Genomic DNA, 18,416 nt, shown 5'->3' on the forward strand with positions numbered 1-18,416 from the left:
GTGGAAGGAAGGAAGGAAAGAAGGAAGGAAGGAAGATGGGAGGGAGGGAGAAGTAAGAGTGCTGTCTTGAGGCTAGACTTTTTTTTGGTCAGTCATGATGCTTGAACTCAGGGCCTGGGCGCTGTCCCTGAGCTCTTTCACTCAACGCTATTGCTCTACCACTTTCAGTTACAGAGCCACTTCCAGTTTTCTGGTGGTTAATTGAAGATAAGAGTCTCATGGCACCTGGTTTGAATTGAATTCTTTGTAATATGGCCTGGCTAACTTACACACTGTGAGATCAAGAAATCTAGCCTCTCCTGGAGCTGGTGGCTCATACCTGTAATCCTAGCTACTCAGAAGACCGAGATCTGAAGTTTGTGGTTCTAAGCCAGGCTGGGCAGATTCAGAAAACTGGAAGTGAAGCAAGGGACAGCACCCAGATCCTGATTTCAAGCTCCACGACTGACAAAGAAAAAGAAAAAAAAAAAGAATACAATCCAGGAATGAGTCTGTGAGAATGGGTAGCCTGGCCTCTGGAGAAGAAAGGGAAGGAGTCTTCATTGTTGTCTAAGCAGAACATCCTTTACTTGAGAGAAAATCCCATGAATTTTTTTTTTTGGTGGGGGGGTCAGTCGCAGGGCTTGAACTCTGGGCCTAGGCACTATCCCTCAGCTCTTCAGCTGCGAGCGCTCTATCACTTGAGCCACAGCACCACTTCCGGTTTTCTAGTGGTTTATTGGAGATAGGAGTCTCATGGTCTTTCCTGCCCCGGCTGGCTTTGAACCACGATCCTCAGATCTCAGCCTCCTGAGTAGCTAGGATTACAGGCATGAGCCACCGGTGCCCAGCTCCCATGAAATTTTGAAACCTTGGGCTTAGGCAAAGGGAAGGATTTCTCCCTAGGCCACAATCTAGGCAAACTTTGGGGGAACACTTAGTAGTAATGTGCGGATACGTTCTATTTATTGCCCTATAGGATGAAGCAATACACACACTCTGCAGCCCTCCTCCTAATGCTTCTATTTATTCTAGCATATTTAGTTATAAATCTTTAGGTATTTCTCAAGGAATAGAGTGTTTCATATAATTGAATCAGAGATAGCATGAAGGGAAGCCCTTGAAAAGATCCGGCAGTAAGCCAACAACTAAAGAAATGTCTTAATAATGGTGGAAAGTCATACTTGGAATAAGTTTTGTCTGGGGTAAGGATCTATTTTTTTTGGGGGGGGTCCGGTCGTGGGGCCTGAACTCTGGGCCTGGGAACTGTCCCTCAGCTCTTCAGCTCAAGGCTAGCACTCTACCACTTGAGCCACAGCACCACTTCCGGCTTTTTTCTTTTTGCTTATGTGGTGCTGAGGAATCGAACCCAGGGTCTCGAGCATGCAAGGCAAGCACTCTACCACTGAGCCACCTTCCCAGCTCCAGGATCTATTTTTTAAAAAGCCTAGTTCTATCCAGAAGATTAAGGAGAGGGGAGATCTATAAACGGAAGAGTAAAGCAAAAATGGAAAGTAAAGTAAAGCGTAAAGTAAAATGGAAAGTTCACATTCTGGATGGGATATTGGAAGATAGATAATTATCTCAGAGGTCTTTTATATTTAATGTAAAAGGAATTCTAGAGATTACTTGGATAAAATTCTATTTTTTTTTTTTTTGGTGGGTTGTAGGGCTTGAACTCTGGGCCCTGGTGCTGTTCCTAAGCTCTTCAGCTCAAGGCTAGCATTCTACTACTTGAGCCACAGTGCCACTTCCAGTTGTCTGGTGGTTCATTGAAGAATCTCACAGACTTTCCTGCCCAGGGTAACTTTGAACTGCAGTCCTCAGATCTCAGCCTCATCAGTAGCTAGAATTACAGGCATGAGCCACCAGCACTGGCTTTACTTTTTTAACCAGGGACAAACAAGTACAGCTTTGCATAATATTGGAACAGAATCAGTTCAAACAGCATCTAATAGGGAAAGAGCAGATAGAAGAGCCAAGTGAGTATTTGGTAAAAGAAAGAAACACCTGGCAATTAGTAGCCCTGAAAGAAAGCAAGTAGCATTACATGGGGGAAAACAATCTCAAAGCAAGTCATGCCTAGCTGAGCTGCCTAAAGACAAAATTGGGTAAGGAAAAGAGTCAGAGTGCAAATGGTAGAAAAGTGCTTGCAGAGAGGAGCACACATGGAGACAGAAGTGGGGAAGGTGGATCTGTTTCCTATAGAAATAGATGTGATAGATACCAGAAACACAAGGAAAGATCTGGGTCAGAAACAAGAAAGTAGGAGACTCTGGGTAAAAGGAAAATGTCTGAAAGAGGAGGAGTCAGTGAGTTACCTGACTGTGGATTGGAGTCAGAGATAGTCATATTTGATGTGAGTCAAGAAGTCATCCAACTGATAACCCCAAACATTACCAGAAAGTCAGTATGGCTATCAACCTCAGTCTTTGCACATAGAGAGAAAAGAACTCAGGGAAAACAAATGTAGTGGCAGGAAAATTTATTAAGAAAGAAATACACTTTCAGTAGCCTGAAAGAGGGTTATCTCTAGGGTGACTCTTTGTCATGACCTCTCACCTATAACCTTAGCTACTCAGAAGGCTGAGATCTGAGAATCACGGTTCAAAGCCAGACTGGGCAGGAAAGTCCATGAGACTTCTCCAATAAACTACTCAGAAAAAGCTGGAAGAGGCGCTGTAGCTCAAGTAGTAGAGTGCTAGCCTTGAGAACAAAGAGGCTCCGGGACACAGCCCAGGCCTTCAGTTCTAGCCCCAGGACTGGCAAAAACAAAATGTTAGCAAAATGAGTCCCTTCCTATAGCTTAGTCCACCCCTTCCCTTCTCCACAACTTAGCATGCTCCCTACCTATGCAACACTAGGCCCAAGAAGTATAGGCAGTAAATAATCAACTTCCAACTCCCTTTACTTTGGGATGGTACTTCTCTGGGGCAGCTACCACCATATAAGGCGACAAGAGCCTCTTAGAGTGACCTTCAGGTCGGGGCAGCTGCAGGACCCTTATCTACTTGGATGGCAGCCATAAATCCTAGTCCGCCATGATGAAGCCCCTGGCCCTTATGTCCACACCAGGGTCTCCGCCTCCTAGCCCCTTCTAAACCTCCTAGGTTATATAGATCACCCCAGACAATAGCCGGTGCTTCTTCTTGCTCTTGTGAGAAGAGCTCCTGCCGGTCCAGTTGCTGGCAATAAACCTTTCTCTGTTCTCTGAACCTGGATGTCTGCGTGGTTCTCTGGCAAAGTCTGTTAATCTTAATTTGCTATCACAAAACAAAATAAAAACAAAGCAAAAACAAAAAACCCACTGTGCCAAGGTTGGGCCACCATGCAGGCCATGGTTTCCAATGTCTTGAGGGTGGATAGTGATCCAGGGCCACGCCTGGGGCTATCTGTCCTGTGTCTCAGGTGTGTGGCTCCGAAGCGACAGGACTCCTGGGAAACTCTGGAGGGCTGGCCTGTCAGTATTCCTAAGGCCAGGAGCCTGAGCCTTTCCTGCAGGAAGATCCGAGTGAGAGCCCACTCTCCCAGCCTGGAGGTGTGGAAGGATACAGGACAATGCCAAGCTTTTAGTCTCCAATCTCCTACAAACGCAAATTGACCCCTGCGCAGTCATCCACAGGAACTGTAATCCGTAGGGAAGCGTAGCTTTTTTTTTTTTTTTTTTTTAAGCAAGGACCAGGAGGGCTCAGAGCCTACGCTGCAGTGCCCCTAAACTACATTTCCCAGAAGCCTGTGCTTCTCCTCGGCGGGGACTCCATCACCCTCTTGGGAAATAGGCCAGGCGCCTGTACGGCGCAAAGGCTCCTGGAAAATGTAGTTTGAATCCATTGTGCGCATGCGCATTTCCTGAGGCGGCCGCGGTGGGGGGGGGGGTTGCTCTTTGTGGTGGTCGCTAGTGCTTTCACCGGAGTGTGCTTCGCTGGCTGGGCAGTCCCGCGGGCGATCTCTGCGGGCCGTACCCCTCGCTTACTAGCTTCAAAGCCTGACCCTGTCTTCCCAGTGTTCTTCCGAGGAGAGAAAGACGGGGTGATGGGGGCGTGTGTGGTCTGCAGAGGACGATGGGGTGTGTTTAGTTTGGGGTGCAGCGTGTCGTTGAAGCGTCCGCGGCGGGGGGCGCTGTGAGCGCGCGTACGGCCCGCGTCGCCGCCCTGCAGGCCAGGCCGTCCTCCCTGAGCCCCGGCAGCGCGACCCGCGCCTCTGGACCTGACCTGGGGTCCGCGAGGTCACGGACCTGCTCACTCCTTCTTGAAGCGCCGCTTAGGGTCGCCATGAAAACCCCAGCCCCGACGCCCGAGGCTACAGGTACAGCTTGGCTCCCGTGGTCAGTAGGTTTGTGGATTGGCTTCTGAGATTGCCACACCGTACAGGTCAGAAACACCAGCAGATCCGCTTCGTCCCGAGCCCTTCCCCACTCTCAAACGCGAAGGGAAAAGAACGACCTCGTTTTCCTCATTTACTAAAGTGCCTAGGGACGCTGAGAAGCAGAATTACACCTTGATGTTGGACTAGGTTGTGCCAGATTTGGGGGGCTCTCCCCCGCCCCCCGCCCTGCCTCCTCTCTGATTCCTCACTGTGCCAGCGGTGGGTGGGCTTTAAGTCAGCCGTGACCCCTTGGTTGTGGGCAGATCCGCCCCATTTCTTGATTCCTTTTTCTGTCCCCAGGCCTTTCTGTTCAGAACCTTGCTCTTTTCTCCAAGGAGAAGCCAGAGGATAAATCCAGTAGGGGTCTCCTGGAAGCCAGAGCTGAGGTGAGTAACATTGTTCTTTCCTTCATGAAGAGGATGTGCACATTCCTTGCCCATCTTTGGATATGCAGGCAGCCATTGCCCCAGACCTAGCATCCTGTTCTCTTGGGTGACAACAGCTCTAGTTAAAGATAATTTGGATTCCAGCAGGTGGACACAAGGCAAACTCTCCTGAATGTTCTTGCCAGCCAGATTTAGTCCACCAGGCCCTCGAGGTCTAGGAGTTGTGTTCAGAGCCTTGAGAAGTGAATTTAGTGGAACTCAATCTAGTGTGAGGTCACTTTGCCCACCTTTGCTGTCACCCAGGACCTGGTACAGATCTAGAGCATATTGGGGGAGTTTACCAGTCTGGGATCTGGCAGGGGTGCATGGAAGCACTGGGTAAGAGTAATGGCGGTGCATTCCTGGGTACAGGCTCCTAGAGGTTTAGAGAATCTGCAATGATCCACTAGGGATTGGCCATAAGATCTGCTGCTAATTGTGGAGGAATTTTCCTCCTTTGGAAAGAGATCGTGGATCATGAAAGATTTAGAAGATTGATGATCCTTTGATTTCTTTCTTTTTCTTGTGCCAATACTAGGGCTTGAACTCATGGCACTGACCCTTGGCTTTTTCATTAAAGGCTGGTGCTCTACCACTTGATCTACAACACCATTTTTTGGTAGTTTAGAGTCTCATGGACTCTCCTCCCTGGGAGGAGCCTCACATCTCGGTATTCTGAGAAGCTAGGATTACAGGCATAAGCTACCAGTGCCTGGCTATTTGAAGTTTTGTGTTTTGGAATTCTCAACCCCGGAAAGCACACCATCTCACCCTGCCACCTGCAGACTCTAGCCCCCCAGAGTAGCCAGGGTCACAGTATCCATTTAGCTCTTCTAGTACAGAAAGTGGGGTAGGAGTGTAGGTCAGTTCTCAGCTCCCGACCTGTTCCCAGCCCTTAGCCCAGCCATGGTCAGATTTTTGTGTTTCAGAGGCCGGCTGATGTTCGCTTTGTTCTCACAGGGCATTTATCTATGGCGTGCTTGAGGCAATCTGGGACCTAGAATCCCTCACATCCTGGGTGAGTGAGAATGTGTGTGTCATTTCAGGAATCAGTGACATTCAAGGATGTGGCTGTGGACTTTACCCAGGAGGAGTGGGGTCAGTTAGACTCTCCTCAGAGGGCCCTTTACCGGGATGTAATGCTGGAGAACTACCAGAACCTTCTTGCCCTCGGTGAGCCAATATGCCTCCCTCCACCAAAGCTGCACTTTGCTTTCAGCTTCCTTCCATGTGGTAGCTGCTACAGAGGAACCCTTCAGCACTACTTCTGGTATCCTACATGGCATGACTTAGGAAACATGGTCTCAGCCTCAGGACAACTAGGGTTAGGGGCTCAACCATACCAGAAGTTCCCACAGTGCAGCTGGTAGCTGACAGCATCCTTGCTTGGAGTTGTGGTGGCACCAAAGCAGGTACATCGAGGGGAGGGAGCCCTCCTGAGAGGAAGAAAGGGGTTGACTAAGGATACTTTTTTGAAATTTATTTTCATTTTTATTTTTTTGCTGCCAGGACTGGGGCTTGAACGTAGGGCCAGGATGTTCTCCCTTAGTGGCACTTTGCCATTTTAGCCACAGTTCCACTTCCAGATTTTTGGTGGTTAGAGATAAGAGTCTCATGGGCTTTCTTGACTAGGATAGCTTTGAACCTTGAGCCTGAGAGCTCAAGCCTCCTGAGTAGCTAGGATTACAGGTATGGGCCACTGGTGCCCAGCCATGACTAAAGATACTTAAAACCCATCTGCCTGGAACTTTCGTTAGGAGATCAAAAGGGAAGATGTTCTCAGAGTGTGCACTGTGAATTGGGTCTGCCTGTTAGACAGGAAGCCCTCGCCACTTTGGGGCTCAGAGGGTTCCTTGTCCTTTAGAGATGGCACATAGTTTGCAGTACCTTGTCATTGTCCAAGGGTCATGTGTAAGCTCAGCTGGGCCCCAGAGCTACAGCCCCACCTAGCACCACCCCTCTCTCCCCATGAGCAGGGCCTCCTGTCCACAAGCCAGATGTGATCTGCCACCTGGAACGAGGTGAGGAGCCATGGAGGGTGTACAGAGAAGTCCACACAAGGATTTGTGCAGGTGAGTAGGGTGATAGTCCCCTGAATCCCCGCCTGCCCCCCCCACCTATCTGGCCCTCCCCATAACACTTCTCATTTCCTCCTTAGTCCCACTGCTCAGGCCCCATCTGTGCCTTCCCCATATCCTGATAAACCCTCCATCCCCTCAACATTTATTAAGCACTAGCTATACGCTAGGAACTGTGCTGGGAATACAGCAGTGAGCAAAACTGGCCAAACAAGCACCTGTCCTCTGCTGGTGAGAGACAGAACTACATCTGTATTTTGAGGAGGGATATTATGCCAGCACTGGGGCTTAAACTCAGGACGTGGGCATTGTCCCTTAGCTTTCTCACTCAAGGTTAGCTCTCTATCCCTTGTGTCAAGCTCTATTTCCAGCTTTTTGGTGGTTAACTGAAAAGAGTTTCAGGGGGCTGGGAAGGTGGCTCAGTGGTAGAGTGCTTGCCTTGCATGCATGAGGCCCTGGATTCAATTCCTCAGCACCACAAGCAGAAAAAGCCGGAAGTGGCGCTGTGGCTCAAGTGGTAGAGCACTAGCCTTGAGCTGAAGAGCTGAGGGACAGCACCCAGGCCCAGAGTTCAGGCTCCACAACTGACAAAAAAAAAGAGTCTCAGGGATTTTCCTGCCTGGGCTGGCTTGGAACTGCAATTCTCAGATCTCAGCCTCCTGAGTAACTAGGGTTATAGGCATGAACCATCAGTGCATTACTTACAGCTATGTTTATGTGAGGTGCCCTGTCCTCTGTGACTGAAAGGGAGCTGTAGGTAGGTCTAAGCAGGAAATGGCATGGCTTTTTCTTGACTGTTTCTCAAAAAGAGAAATTTCTGTGGCTCAGTAGTAGAGTGCTTGCCTCACATACATGAGGCTCTGGGTTCGATTCCTCAGTACCACATAAGCAGAAAAAGCCGAAAGTGGCACTGTGGCTCAAGTGGGAAAGCACTAGCCTTAAGCTGAAGAGCTGAGGGACAGCACCCAGGCCCAGAGTTCAGGCCTGCCCCACCACCAGAAAAAAAAAAAAAAGCTGGAAGTAGAGCTGTGACTCAAGGGGTAGAATGCCATCTTTGAGCAAAAAAGTTAAAGGACTGCATCCAGGTCCCCAGTGCAAGCACACACACACAAACACAAAAAGAGAAAATAAACCCAACTTTGGTTCGCATCCTAGCCTCTCCATCTAGCCAAAATTGCATTAAAAAATCACAGTTTTGTTCAACTCAGATATTATGTATCCTAAGAATTAGGATAGTACAGAGAATTGAGATGCCCCAGAATCTTTCCACTCAAAGATAACTGTGTATTACTATTACTTCCCATTTCCTCTCAGCTGATCCTCCAAACAGCCAGCCTGCCACCTGTGCAGGTTTCTTTTTTCCTAGTCATGGGGCCTGAACTCTGGGCCTGGGCACTGTCCCTCAGCTCTTCAGCTCAAGGCTATTGCTCTACCACTTGAGCCACAGAGCCACTTCCAGCTTTTTCTGCTTATGTGGTGCTGAGGAATCGAACCCACAGCCTCATGCATGCAAGGCATGCCACCTTCCCAGCTCAAGGTTTTTTATTTGTCAGTCGTGGGGCTTGAACTCAGGGCCTGGGCACTGTTCCTGTGCTTTTTCACTCAAGGCTAGTGCTCTACCATGTTGAGCCACAATGCTACTTCTGGTTTTCTTAGGGTTAATTGGAGATAAGAGTCTCATGGGGACTTTTCTACCCAAACTGGCTTTGAACTGTAATCCTCAGAGCTCAGCCTCCTGAGTAGTTAGGATTACAGATGTGAGTCACTGGTGCCTGGTGACCTGTGCAGGTTTTATACCTGCAATCTCAATCAGCCTCAACTCAGAATACTTAAAAAAATAAATGTCGGGCTGGGAAGATAGCTCAGTGGTAGAGCGCTTGCCTTGCATGCCTGAGGCCCTGGGTTCGATTCCTCAGCACCACATAAGCAAACAGAAAAAAGCTGGAAGTGGCGCTGTGGCTCAAGTGGTAGAGCGCTAGCCTTGAGCTGAAGAGCTGAGGGACAGCGCCAGGCCCAGAGTTCAGGCCCCATGACCAGACTCCAAAAAAAATAAAATAAAATAAAAATAAATGTCACCTTCCCTGTACATGTACAGACTGTTTTCTTATCAATATTCTCTTAGCAGTATAATACTTATTTACATAGCATTTACATTGGATCAGGTATTCTAATTCATCTAGACATGATTTAAAGTGTACACATAGGCTAGGTACCCATGGCTCTTGCCTATAATCTTAGCTACCCAGAAGACTGTGATCTGAGAATTGCTGTTCAAAGAAAGTCCATGAGATTTCTCTTTAATTAACCTCCAAGAAGCTAAAAGAGGAGCTGTAGTTCAAGTGGTAGAGAACTGACTTTGAATGAACAAGCTAAAGGACATTGCCCAAGTCTTGAATTTAAGGCTCAGTACCGGCACCAAAAAAATAAATGCAGGGGACATGTGTATGTTGTATAAAATACTGTACCATTTTATTTAGGACCTGAGCATCTGTAGGTTTGTCTGTATATTTGGGCCAATACTAGGGCTGGAACTCAAGTTAACTTATTGTTCCTAGCTGATACTTTATAACTTGAGCCTTGCCTCCTGTCTGGCATTTTGCTGGTTAATTTGAGATGGAGTCTCACAGACTTTTTTTTCTTTCTTTTATCAGAGATCATGACTTGAACTGGGTATCTGAAACTTTTGCTGATTGGCAAGCTCCCATTAGTCATGACTCCAACCCCTCTCACAGACTTTCTGGCTGGCTTTGAACTTTGATTCACCAAGTTGCAGCTTCCAGAGTAGCTAGGATAACAGATGTCAGCCAGGAGCATCCAGCCATTTGATCTTTAGTGTCTGAGAGATCCTGGTACCAATCCCAAAAGTACTGTGGGATGAATCCATAGATAGGTATGTTTTTAAAACACGCACCTGGACTGGCCATGTACTTTGCCATTTCACTGGCTTTATGAACCACTGTGCTACGTGTTGGGATGTGCTTGTTACTGGTTGTATAGTATCCCTTCTTATGGATGCTGTCATTTCATCAGCCCTAATTGTTACCATACCTCTTTTTTCCCTAACCTGGACCCCTTCTTTTTTTTTTTTTTGGTTGGTCATTGGGTTTGAACTCTGGGCCTGGGCACTGTCCTGGAGCTCTTAGCTCAAGGTAAGCACTCTACCTCTTGAGCCACAGCATCACTTCTGGTTTTCTGGTGGTTAATTAGAAATAAGAGCTTCATGGACTTTGCTGCGTGGACTGGCTTTCAACTGCAATCCTCAGATCTCAGCCTCCTGAGTAGCTAGGATTACTGGCCTGAGCCACCGGCACCCGACCCCTTCTCTTTGTTGTACAGGCCTTCTACAGACTTGTCAACTACTTGGTAGCTGGGATTACAGGTGTGCTTTACCTTGGGTTGGAGAGAATGCTATTTATTTTTTTTTGTGCTGGGGGCTTGCCCTCAGGGTGCGGATGCTGTCTGCTGTCTCTAACCTTCATTTCGCTCAAGGCTAGTGACCTACCACTTGAGCCACAGCATTACTTTCAGCCTTTTCTGAATAGTTTGTTGGAGTCTCACAGACTTTTCTGCCCTGGCTGCTTTCAAATCTTGATCCTCAGATCTCAGGCTCCTGAGTAGCTAGGATTACAGGCATGAGCCAGTAGTGCCTGGTGCTTATTTCTTTAGACAAGTATACATCAGTACCTGATGTATCTGCTGTGGCCACTTGGCAGCCCATCACTGAGTGACATTGTATCTTGACCCCCAGACTCCCTGAGGGGGACCCTTTCTCAGCCCCTCATTACTCAATTGAGGCTGCACATTGTGGCGATCTCCATGGTTTCTCCGTCTCACTGCATCTTCACATTCTTCCTGGCTCCTTCTGGCTTTCTCCTTTTTCCTTCCTTTTTGATTCTGTGCATAGTTTACCCTGGGTGTCTTCTTTGACCCTCTGTGTCATACATTTGAGCTCGTTGTCTCTCTTGGTGTCTCCAGTTGGGATTCCCAGGCCACCCTTCCCCCTGCTCCTAGAAAATTCCCTTTTGGATCTCTTACAGAATGGGAACCCAAACCTACAATGAAGGGGGAGGACTCTGCACAGCAGAACAGATGCAAAACACAAATGGCCCAGGAGTGGCTTCTGGAGCAGCTGCAGAGGCCCAGTGTGGGCAGGGTACAGGCCTGGGAGGCTGTGCCCCGAGGGGACATCATCCTCCCAGAGAGCAGGGGACACGGTGGGTCTGAGGAGGGTACCCCCGGCCAGTGTCCCCGCACCGCCACGCCCACCGACCTTGCAGGAGGACACTCACCTGTCAGATGCCCCCCAGGTGCCCAGGGCACCCGGGAGCTAGACCAAGGCCACCAGAGAGAGTGCCCCGGCACCGAGGACTTGCGATCGGCCATGTCAAGGCAATCACCGCCGCCGCCTGAGCGCAGGAGGCGGAGCCGGGCGGTGGCAGGGCCTGGCGCGTTCCCGTGCGCCGAGTGCGGGAAGGCGTTCCCGCAGAGCGCCGCCCTGGCGCTGCACCGGCGCTGGCACCGGCGCGAGAAGACCTACACGTGCGGGGAATGCGGCAAAGCCTTCCCGTGGAGCACCAACCTGGTGGAGCACCAGCGGCGCCACACGGGCGAGAAGCCGTTCTCGTGCGGCGAGTGCGGCAAGGCCTTCAGCTGCCGCTCGTCGCTCAACGTGCACCGCCGCACCCACACGGGCGAGCGGCCGTACAAGTGCGGCGCGTGCGCCAAGGCGTTCAGCTGCAGCTCGCTGCTCGCCATGCACCTGCGGGTGCACACTGGGGAGAAGCCGTACGCGTGCGGCGAGTGCGGCAAGGCCTTCAACCAGCGCACGCACCTCACCCGCCACCGCCACGTGCACTCAGCCGAGAAGCCGCACAAGTGCAGCGCCTGCGGCCGCGCCTTCACCTGCCCCTCGTCCCTCGCCGCGCACCAGAAGACCCACAGCGGGGACAAACCGTTCCAGTGCGGCGACTGCGCCAAGGCCTTCCGCAGCCGCGCGCGCCTCACCCTGCACCGGCGCAGCCACACCGGGGAGAAGCCCTTCCCCTGCCCCGAATGCGGCAAAGCCTTCAGCTGCCACTCGTACCTCGTGGTGCACCGGCGGATCCACAGCGGGGAGAAGCCGTTCAAGTGTACCGACTGCGGCAAGGCCTTCAACTCGCACTCCTACCTCATCGTGCACCGCAGGGTGCACACCGGAGAGAAGCCGTTCGACTGCAGCACCTGCTGGAAAGCCTTCAGCTGCCACTCGTCGCTCATCGTGCACCAGCGGGTCCACACCGGGGAGAAGCCCTACAAGTGCCCGGTGTGCGGCAGGGCCTTCAGCCAGAACCACTGTCTGATCAAGCACCAAAAGGTCCACGCCGGGGAGAAAGCCTTTCAGTGTAGCCAATGCGGCGAGGCCTTCGGCTGGAGCTCGCACCTCCTGGAACACCAGAGGCTGCATGCTGCAGAGAGACCCTTCTCCCTGCAGCTGGGCGGCCACTTGCTGAGCACCTACTATGTGCCTGGAGACCTGCTAGGCACGGAGGACACAGGCGATCGGGATGTGGATGCCGTGAATGCACTGGATGTGGCAAAGCTCTTGTGTGTGGTGCAGCCACCACCTAGCAGGACTTCACCGCTGGGAAGTAAGGCGGGCAATTAGGGAGGGTGCCCTTGGTCATTGGAGCTGTCCTGAGCTCCACCATCACTAAGGAGCCTTCACTGCTTCTATGTTTTTGGACCCCCATTGCAAGGCCTGGTCTCTGGTCTCAGATGAGACCCACAAGCCAAGGCTCCACGGCCTCCCAACCCCCCACCCCCTCGTTAGAGCTTCCAGTCGCTTCCATCCTGTTTTCCTTGGATTGGAGGTCATTAACAAGGAGGGTGTAGCCCGCAGACAAAAAAAGATATTCTGGGCCTGTGGCTCACACCTGTAATCCTAGCTACTCAGGAAGCTGAGATCTGAGGATCAGGATTTGAAGCTAGTTGAGACAAAAAAGTCTGTGAGATTCTTTTTCTTTTGGGTCCGATGGTGGAGCCTGAACCCTGGGCCTGGGTGCTGTCCCTCAGCTCTTCAGCTCAAGGCTAGTGCTCTACCACTTGAGCCACAGCACCACTTCTGGCTTTTTTCTTTTTGCTTATGTGGTGCTGAGGAATCAAACCCAGGGCCTCATGCATGCAAGGCAAGCACTCTACCACCTTCCCAGCCCCAGTCTGTGAGATTCTTATCTCTCATTAATCACGAAAAAAGGAACTGGAAGTGGAGCTATGGTTTAAGTTGTAGAGTACTAGCCTTGAGCAAAAGAAGCTCAGGAAACAGCAAGCACCCAGGCTCTGAGTTCAAGCCCCAGTATTGGCACACACACAGAAAGAAAAGAAAAGAAAGAAAGAAAAAGACATTTCAGGTATGCAGTCCTTGAATAGTGTTATGGTTTTCCATCAGTAATTTCCTCTTTTTTTTTTTGCCAGTCCTGGAGCTTGAACTCTGGGCCTGGGCACTGTCCCTGAGCTGCTTTGCTCAAGGCTAGCATTCTACCACTTGAGCCACAGCGCCACTTCCAGCTTTTTCTGTGTATGTTGTACTGAGCAAGCAAACCCAGGGCTTCATGCATGCTAGGCGAGCACTCTACCACTAAGCCACATGCCAGCCCTTCCATTTTTGTTGTTGTTGTTATTGTTATTGTTGCTGCTGCTGCTGCTGCTGGTCCTGGGGCTTGAACTCGGCCTGGGCACTGTCCCTGAGCCTCCTTGTGCTCAAGGCTAACACTCTACTCTACCACTTGAGCTACAGCACTACTTCTGGCTTTTTTGACTAGTTTATTGGAGATAGGAATCTCACGGGGACTTTTCTATCTGGGCTGGCTTCCAATCACAATCTTTAGATCTCAGCCTCCTGAGTAGCTAGGATTACAGGTGTGAGCCACCAGCACCCGGCTAGGGATTCCCTTGTAAACTTCCATTCAGAGTAATAATAAAACAAGAGTTACCAACAGTACAACCCCCACTGGAGGGGAGAAGAATCTTAGATGGTAGGTATTTGGAATAAAGCAGATTTCCCAGACTTGCTTCAGGCAAGTAGCTCTGGGGTAGAGCTGCAGTAAGTTAACTAGTGGGTCCCCATGGCAGAACCAGGATTGCCCTGCCTCCTGTGACCACATCTTCATGTGTCAACAACATCATACCTTGGCATTTAATCCCTGATCCCAAACTGAGAGCCCTCAAGAGAATCTTAGCGTAGCCTGGCTTGGAAGGTGGGCACGTGCCTGGGGCAGATGTATCTAGAAGCTGGCCTTCCCTGGTTAGTGCAAGGCAGGTACCTCACACTACGAGCACCCTCCATCACCTCTCTTTTCCCTCATTTAGTTTTTTGTTGGTTTTTTTGTTGGTCATGGGGCTTGAACTCAGGGCCTAGGCACTGTCCCTGAGCTCTTTTGCTCAAAGCTAATACTCTACCACTTTGAGCCACAGATTCACTTCTGATTTTTGAGATAAGAGTCTCATGAAGACTTTTCTGTCTGAGCTGGCTTTGAACCATGATCCTCAGATCTCAGCCTCCTGAGTAGCTAGGATTACAGGCCTGAGCCACCAGCGCCCGGCTTCCCCCACTTACTTTGTCAGAGGGAAGGGTCCTCTATAGGCCTCAGTAAGGCAGCTGATTTCATGCCATCGCACAGTGGATTGTGGGAACAGCAACCCTCCTCTATCCCCATGCTCCACCCACACGAAGACAGTATAAATGTCCCACCATTTAAGATAAAGTTTTGTCCTGATAAACCCATTGTAGATTGAAAACATGTTTTGTGTGTGCCTATACTGGGCTTTGAACTCAGGACCTGTGTGCTGTTCCTTAGCTTTTTTTTTTTTTTTTGCTTTTTGGCTCAAGGCTGGTGCTTTGTCACTTGAACCACTGCTCCACTTCTGACTTTTGCTTAACAGAATAACACTGTAGTATATGATTGTTTACCCTCATGACCATATGACCCCCTGAGAGCTGCAGCTCAGTGACACTGCCTGGCATTTAAGAGAGAATCAAAGGGCATAATCACTAGCCTAAGAATAAAACAAAATTCAAAGTATGGTTTCTACTGAATGTGTCACTTGAACACCATCATAAAGTTATAGCATTAGAAATTGAACTATTGAAGTCACGTTTCATGGATATTAATCTGCAATCTATTTCTACCTAATCCTATGCAAACATGAGCTGCCTTTCTCCATGGTAATAGTTTGAGTTTTGTACAGAATGATATAGTTAATAAAAATGCTTTTCTGTGAACTTTTTTAAATTACAGAGATAAAATAACCATGTTTTAGAAAAGTGTAACTTAAGGAAAATAAAACACCAGGAATTCTTTGCACCTTGATGCATTAACTTTGTTTTTTCTTTTTCTTTCTTTTTTTTTCCCCAGTGTTGGGGCTTGAACTTAGGGCCTGCGCCCTGTCCCTGAGCCTCTTTGTGGTCATGGCTGGCGATCTACCATTTGAGCTATAGCACCACTTTTACCTTATGCTGAGTAGTTTTTTCAAGATAAGAGCCTCTGGGACCCAGGTATCAGTGGCTCATGCCTGTAATCCTAACTACTACTTAGAAGGCTGAGATCTGCAGATCTGAGGATTATGGTTTAAAGCCTGACCAGGCAGGAAAGTCCATGAGACTCTTATCTCCAGTAACTACTCAGCAAAAGCCAAGAGAGTGGCACTGTGGCTCAAGTGGTAGAGTGCTAGCCTTGAGAAAAAAGGAGCTCAGAGACAGTGCCTAGGCCCAGAATTCAAGCCCCAGTACTGGCAAAAAAAAAAAAAAAAAAGTCTTTTCTGCTTAGGCTGGCTTCAAACTGTGATCCTCAGATTTCAGCCTCCTGATTATAGGCATAAGTCACTGGCACCGAGCTCATGTAACAGTTTTACAGTACTTTAATGATAGTGTGGGGTGCAGGCATAGGGGTGCAGGCCTGCAACTTCATCTAGCTACTTGGGAGGCAGAGGTAGAAGGATCGAGGTCCAAGCCTGGCCCAGATTAAAGCACAAGACCCTATCTGAAACAGAAAAGAAAGCAAAATGAGTTGGAGACATGACTGAAGCAGTAGAGCATTTGCCTGAGTTCAAACCCCAGTACTGCCCCCAAAAGGACTTATAGATTTTTTTTCTTTATTCACTTAGCTGTGTAACTCTCTTTTCCCCAAATAATTAAATGTCCTTGTTATAAGTTTAAATGGCAGCATGCTGGTTTATTGGATATTCTTAGACGTACATGTTATTTTACTCCTTATCATTAATTATGTTATTCAAAGAGCCCCTTTTGCCTTATACTTAATGTATGTACATGCAAGTGTGTGTCCATATCTGGACTTGAACTCAGGACCAAGTTATACTTCTTAAGAGTAGATTTCTAGAAGTGAAGATTTTGAGACAAAGGAAATGCACATCTTAAGGGATTAAGGTTTGTTTCATTTGGTTGTATGCTTTGAAAGCATATAATAATTCATATAATAAGTCAAGTTGAATTATTGAGAAATCAGTTTCAGAAACTAGGCTTTGCTATACATGCCTGTCTTCCTAACTATGGGGAGGCTGAGATCTGGAAAACTGTGGTTCCATGCCATCTCAGGCAGAAAAGTCTAGCTTCCACCTCAATGAAAAAAGCTTCCTGGGTGCTGGTGGCTCACACATATCTATAATCCTAGCCATTCACAAAGGTGAGATCTGAGGATCATGGTTCAAAGCCAGCCAGAGCAGAAAAGTCCCCATTTCCAATTAACCACTGAAAAACCTGAAGTGGCCCTGTGGCTTGAAGTGGTAGAGCACTAGCCTTGAGCAAGAGTCAGGGACAGCACCCAGGCTCTTGAGTTCAAGCCCCACAACTGACAAAGAAAAAGAAAGAATGAAAGAAAAAAGAAAAGAAAGGGGGATGGGGAGGATGGGAAGGGGAAACAAAGGAGGAGGCTACAATGCTTGATAAGAAATGTACTCATTATCTTGCTCATGTAATTGTAACCCATCTGTACAGTATTTTTACAATAAAAAAAAAAAGGAAAGGAAAGGAAGAGCTGGGTGCTGGTGGTTCACACCTGTAATCCTAGCTACTCAGGAGGCTGAGATCTGAGGTTTGTGGTTCAAAGCCAGCCTGGGCAGGAAAGTCTGTGAGACTCATCTCCAGTTCACCACCAGAAAACTGGAAGTGGTGCTATGGCTCAAAGTGGCAGAACAATAGCCTTGAGTAAGAGTCAAGGACAGCACCCAGGCTCTGAGTTCAAACCCCACAACTGACAAAAAAAAAAAAAGAAAGGAAGAAAAGGAAGGAAGGAGAAAGGAAGGAAGGAAGGAGAAAAAAGAAAGGAGAGAAAGAAAGAAAGGAAAGAAAGAAAGAGAAAGAGGGCTGGGAATGTGGCTCAGTGGTAGAGCGCTTGCCTTGCATGCATGAGGCCCTGGGTTCGATTCCTCAGCACCACATAAACAAAAACAAAAAAGCCAGAAGTGGCGCTGTGGCTCAAGTGGTAGAGTGCTAGCCTTGAGCTGAAGAGCTGAGGGACAGTTCCCAGGCTCTGAGTTCAAACCCCACAACTGACAAAAAAAAAAAAAGAAAGGACTGGGCTCTGGTGTTTCATGCCTGTAATCCTAGCTATTCAGGAGGCTGAGATCTGAGGATCATGGTTCAAAGCCATCCCAGGCACAAAAGTCTGAGAGACTCTTATCTCCAATAAACCGCTCAGAAAACCGGAAATGGCCCTGTGGCTCAAGTGGTAGAGTGCCAGCCTTGAGCTGAAGAGCTGAGGGACAGTGCCCAGGCCCAGAGTTCAAGCCCCACAACTGACCAAAAAAAGAAAAAGAAACAAAAGGAAGAAAAAGAGAAAGAAAGAAAGAAAAGATTGTACATGTAGTAGCAAGCATCTGTCATCCACCTATACCTGGGATGCATAAAGTAGGAGGGTTTCACAATCTAAATTTGTGCCTGGGAAAGGAAGAAGACTGTCCCCAAAATAACCAGTGACATAAGAACCAGCACTTTATCTTTCTGTCACTCAGCAGTTGAGTGTCTACTCTACCTAGCAATCCTGAGGCTCTGAGTTCAAATCTCAGCCCTGTAAAAAGAAAGAATTTCAGCTAGGTACTGGTGGCTCATGCCTGTAATCCTAACTACTCAGGAGGCTCAGATCTTGAGATTGCAGTTTGAAGCCAGCTTGGGCAGAACAATTCCTGAGACTTATCTCCAATTAACCACAAAAAAAAAAAAGCCAGAACTAGAGCTGTGGCTCAAGAGGTAGAGCACTAGCCTTGAGCATAAAAGCTCAGGAATAGCACCCAGGCCCTGAGTTCAAGCCCCAGAACTGGCACCAGAAGAGGAAGAGAAGAAGGAAGGAAGAGAGAAGGAGGGAGGGAAACATGTATTGATCAGATGGGAAGTTGGCTCGTTGATGTCGTGAGAGGGGGCCTTTGGAAGCTGAGGGTCCAGGGCAACTTGGTCAATGCAGCATACATGGGTGCTGCTACCTTGCTCGAGGTGCCCCTGCCCTGGCCTCTCATACATGGGCCACATGGTAGCAACTCCTTTCTCCATGACAAGTAGAAAGAGTCACACTCTGCATCTGCATTG

The 18,416-nt window shown here is 48.8% G+C and overlaps 1 protein-coding gene across 1 annotated transcript; it reads left to right on the top strand.

The window, feature by feature from the left end:
* The first annotated feature begins 4,233 nt into the window (after nucleotides 1-4,233).
* On the top strand, nucleotides 4,234-12,491 carry Znf74 (zinc finger protein 74). Its single transcript, XM_013031507.1, has 5 exons — nucleotides 4,234-4,284; nucleotides 4,645-4,730; nucleotides 5,816-5,942; nucleotides 6,746-6,841; nucleotides 10,885-12,491. The coding sequence occupies exons 1-5, from the start codon at nucleotides 4,251-4,253 to the stop codon at nucleotides 12,489-12,491; spliced, it is 1,950 nt and encodes a 649-aa protein (XP_012886961.1). The 5' UTR covers nucleotides 4,234-4,250.
* Nucleotides 12,492-18,416: the final 5,925 nt, after the last annotated feature.

This window comes from Dipodomys ordii, unplaced genomic scaffold (genome assembly GCF_000151885.1).
Source record: "Dipodomys ordii isolate 6190 unplaced genomic scaffold, Dord_2.0 Scaffold141, whole genome shotgun sequence".
NCBI classification, from domain to species: domain Eukaryota; kingdom Metazoa; phylum Chordata; class Mammalia; order Rodentia; family Heteromyidae; genus Dipodomys; species Dipodomys ordii.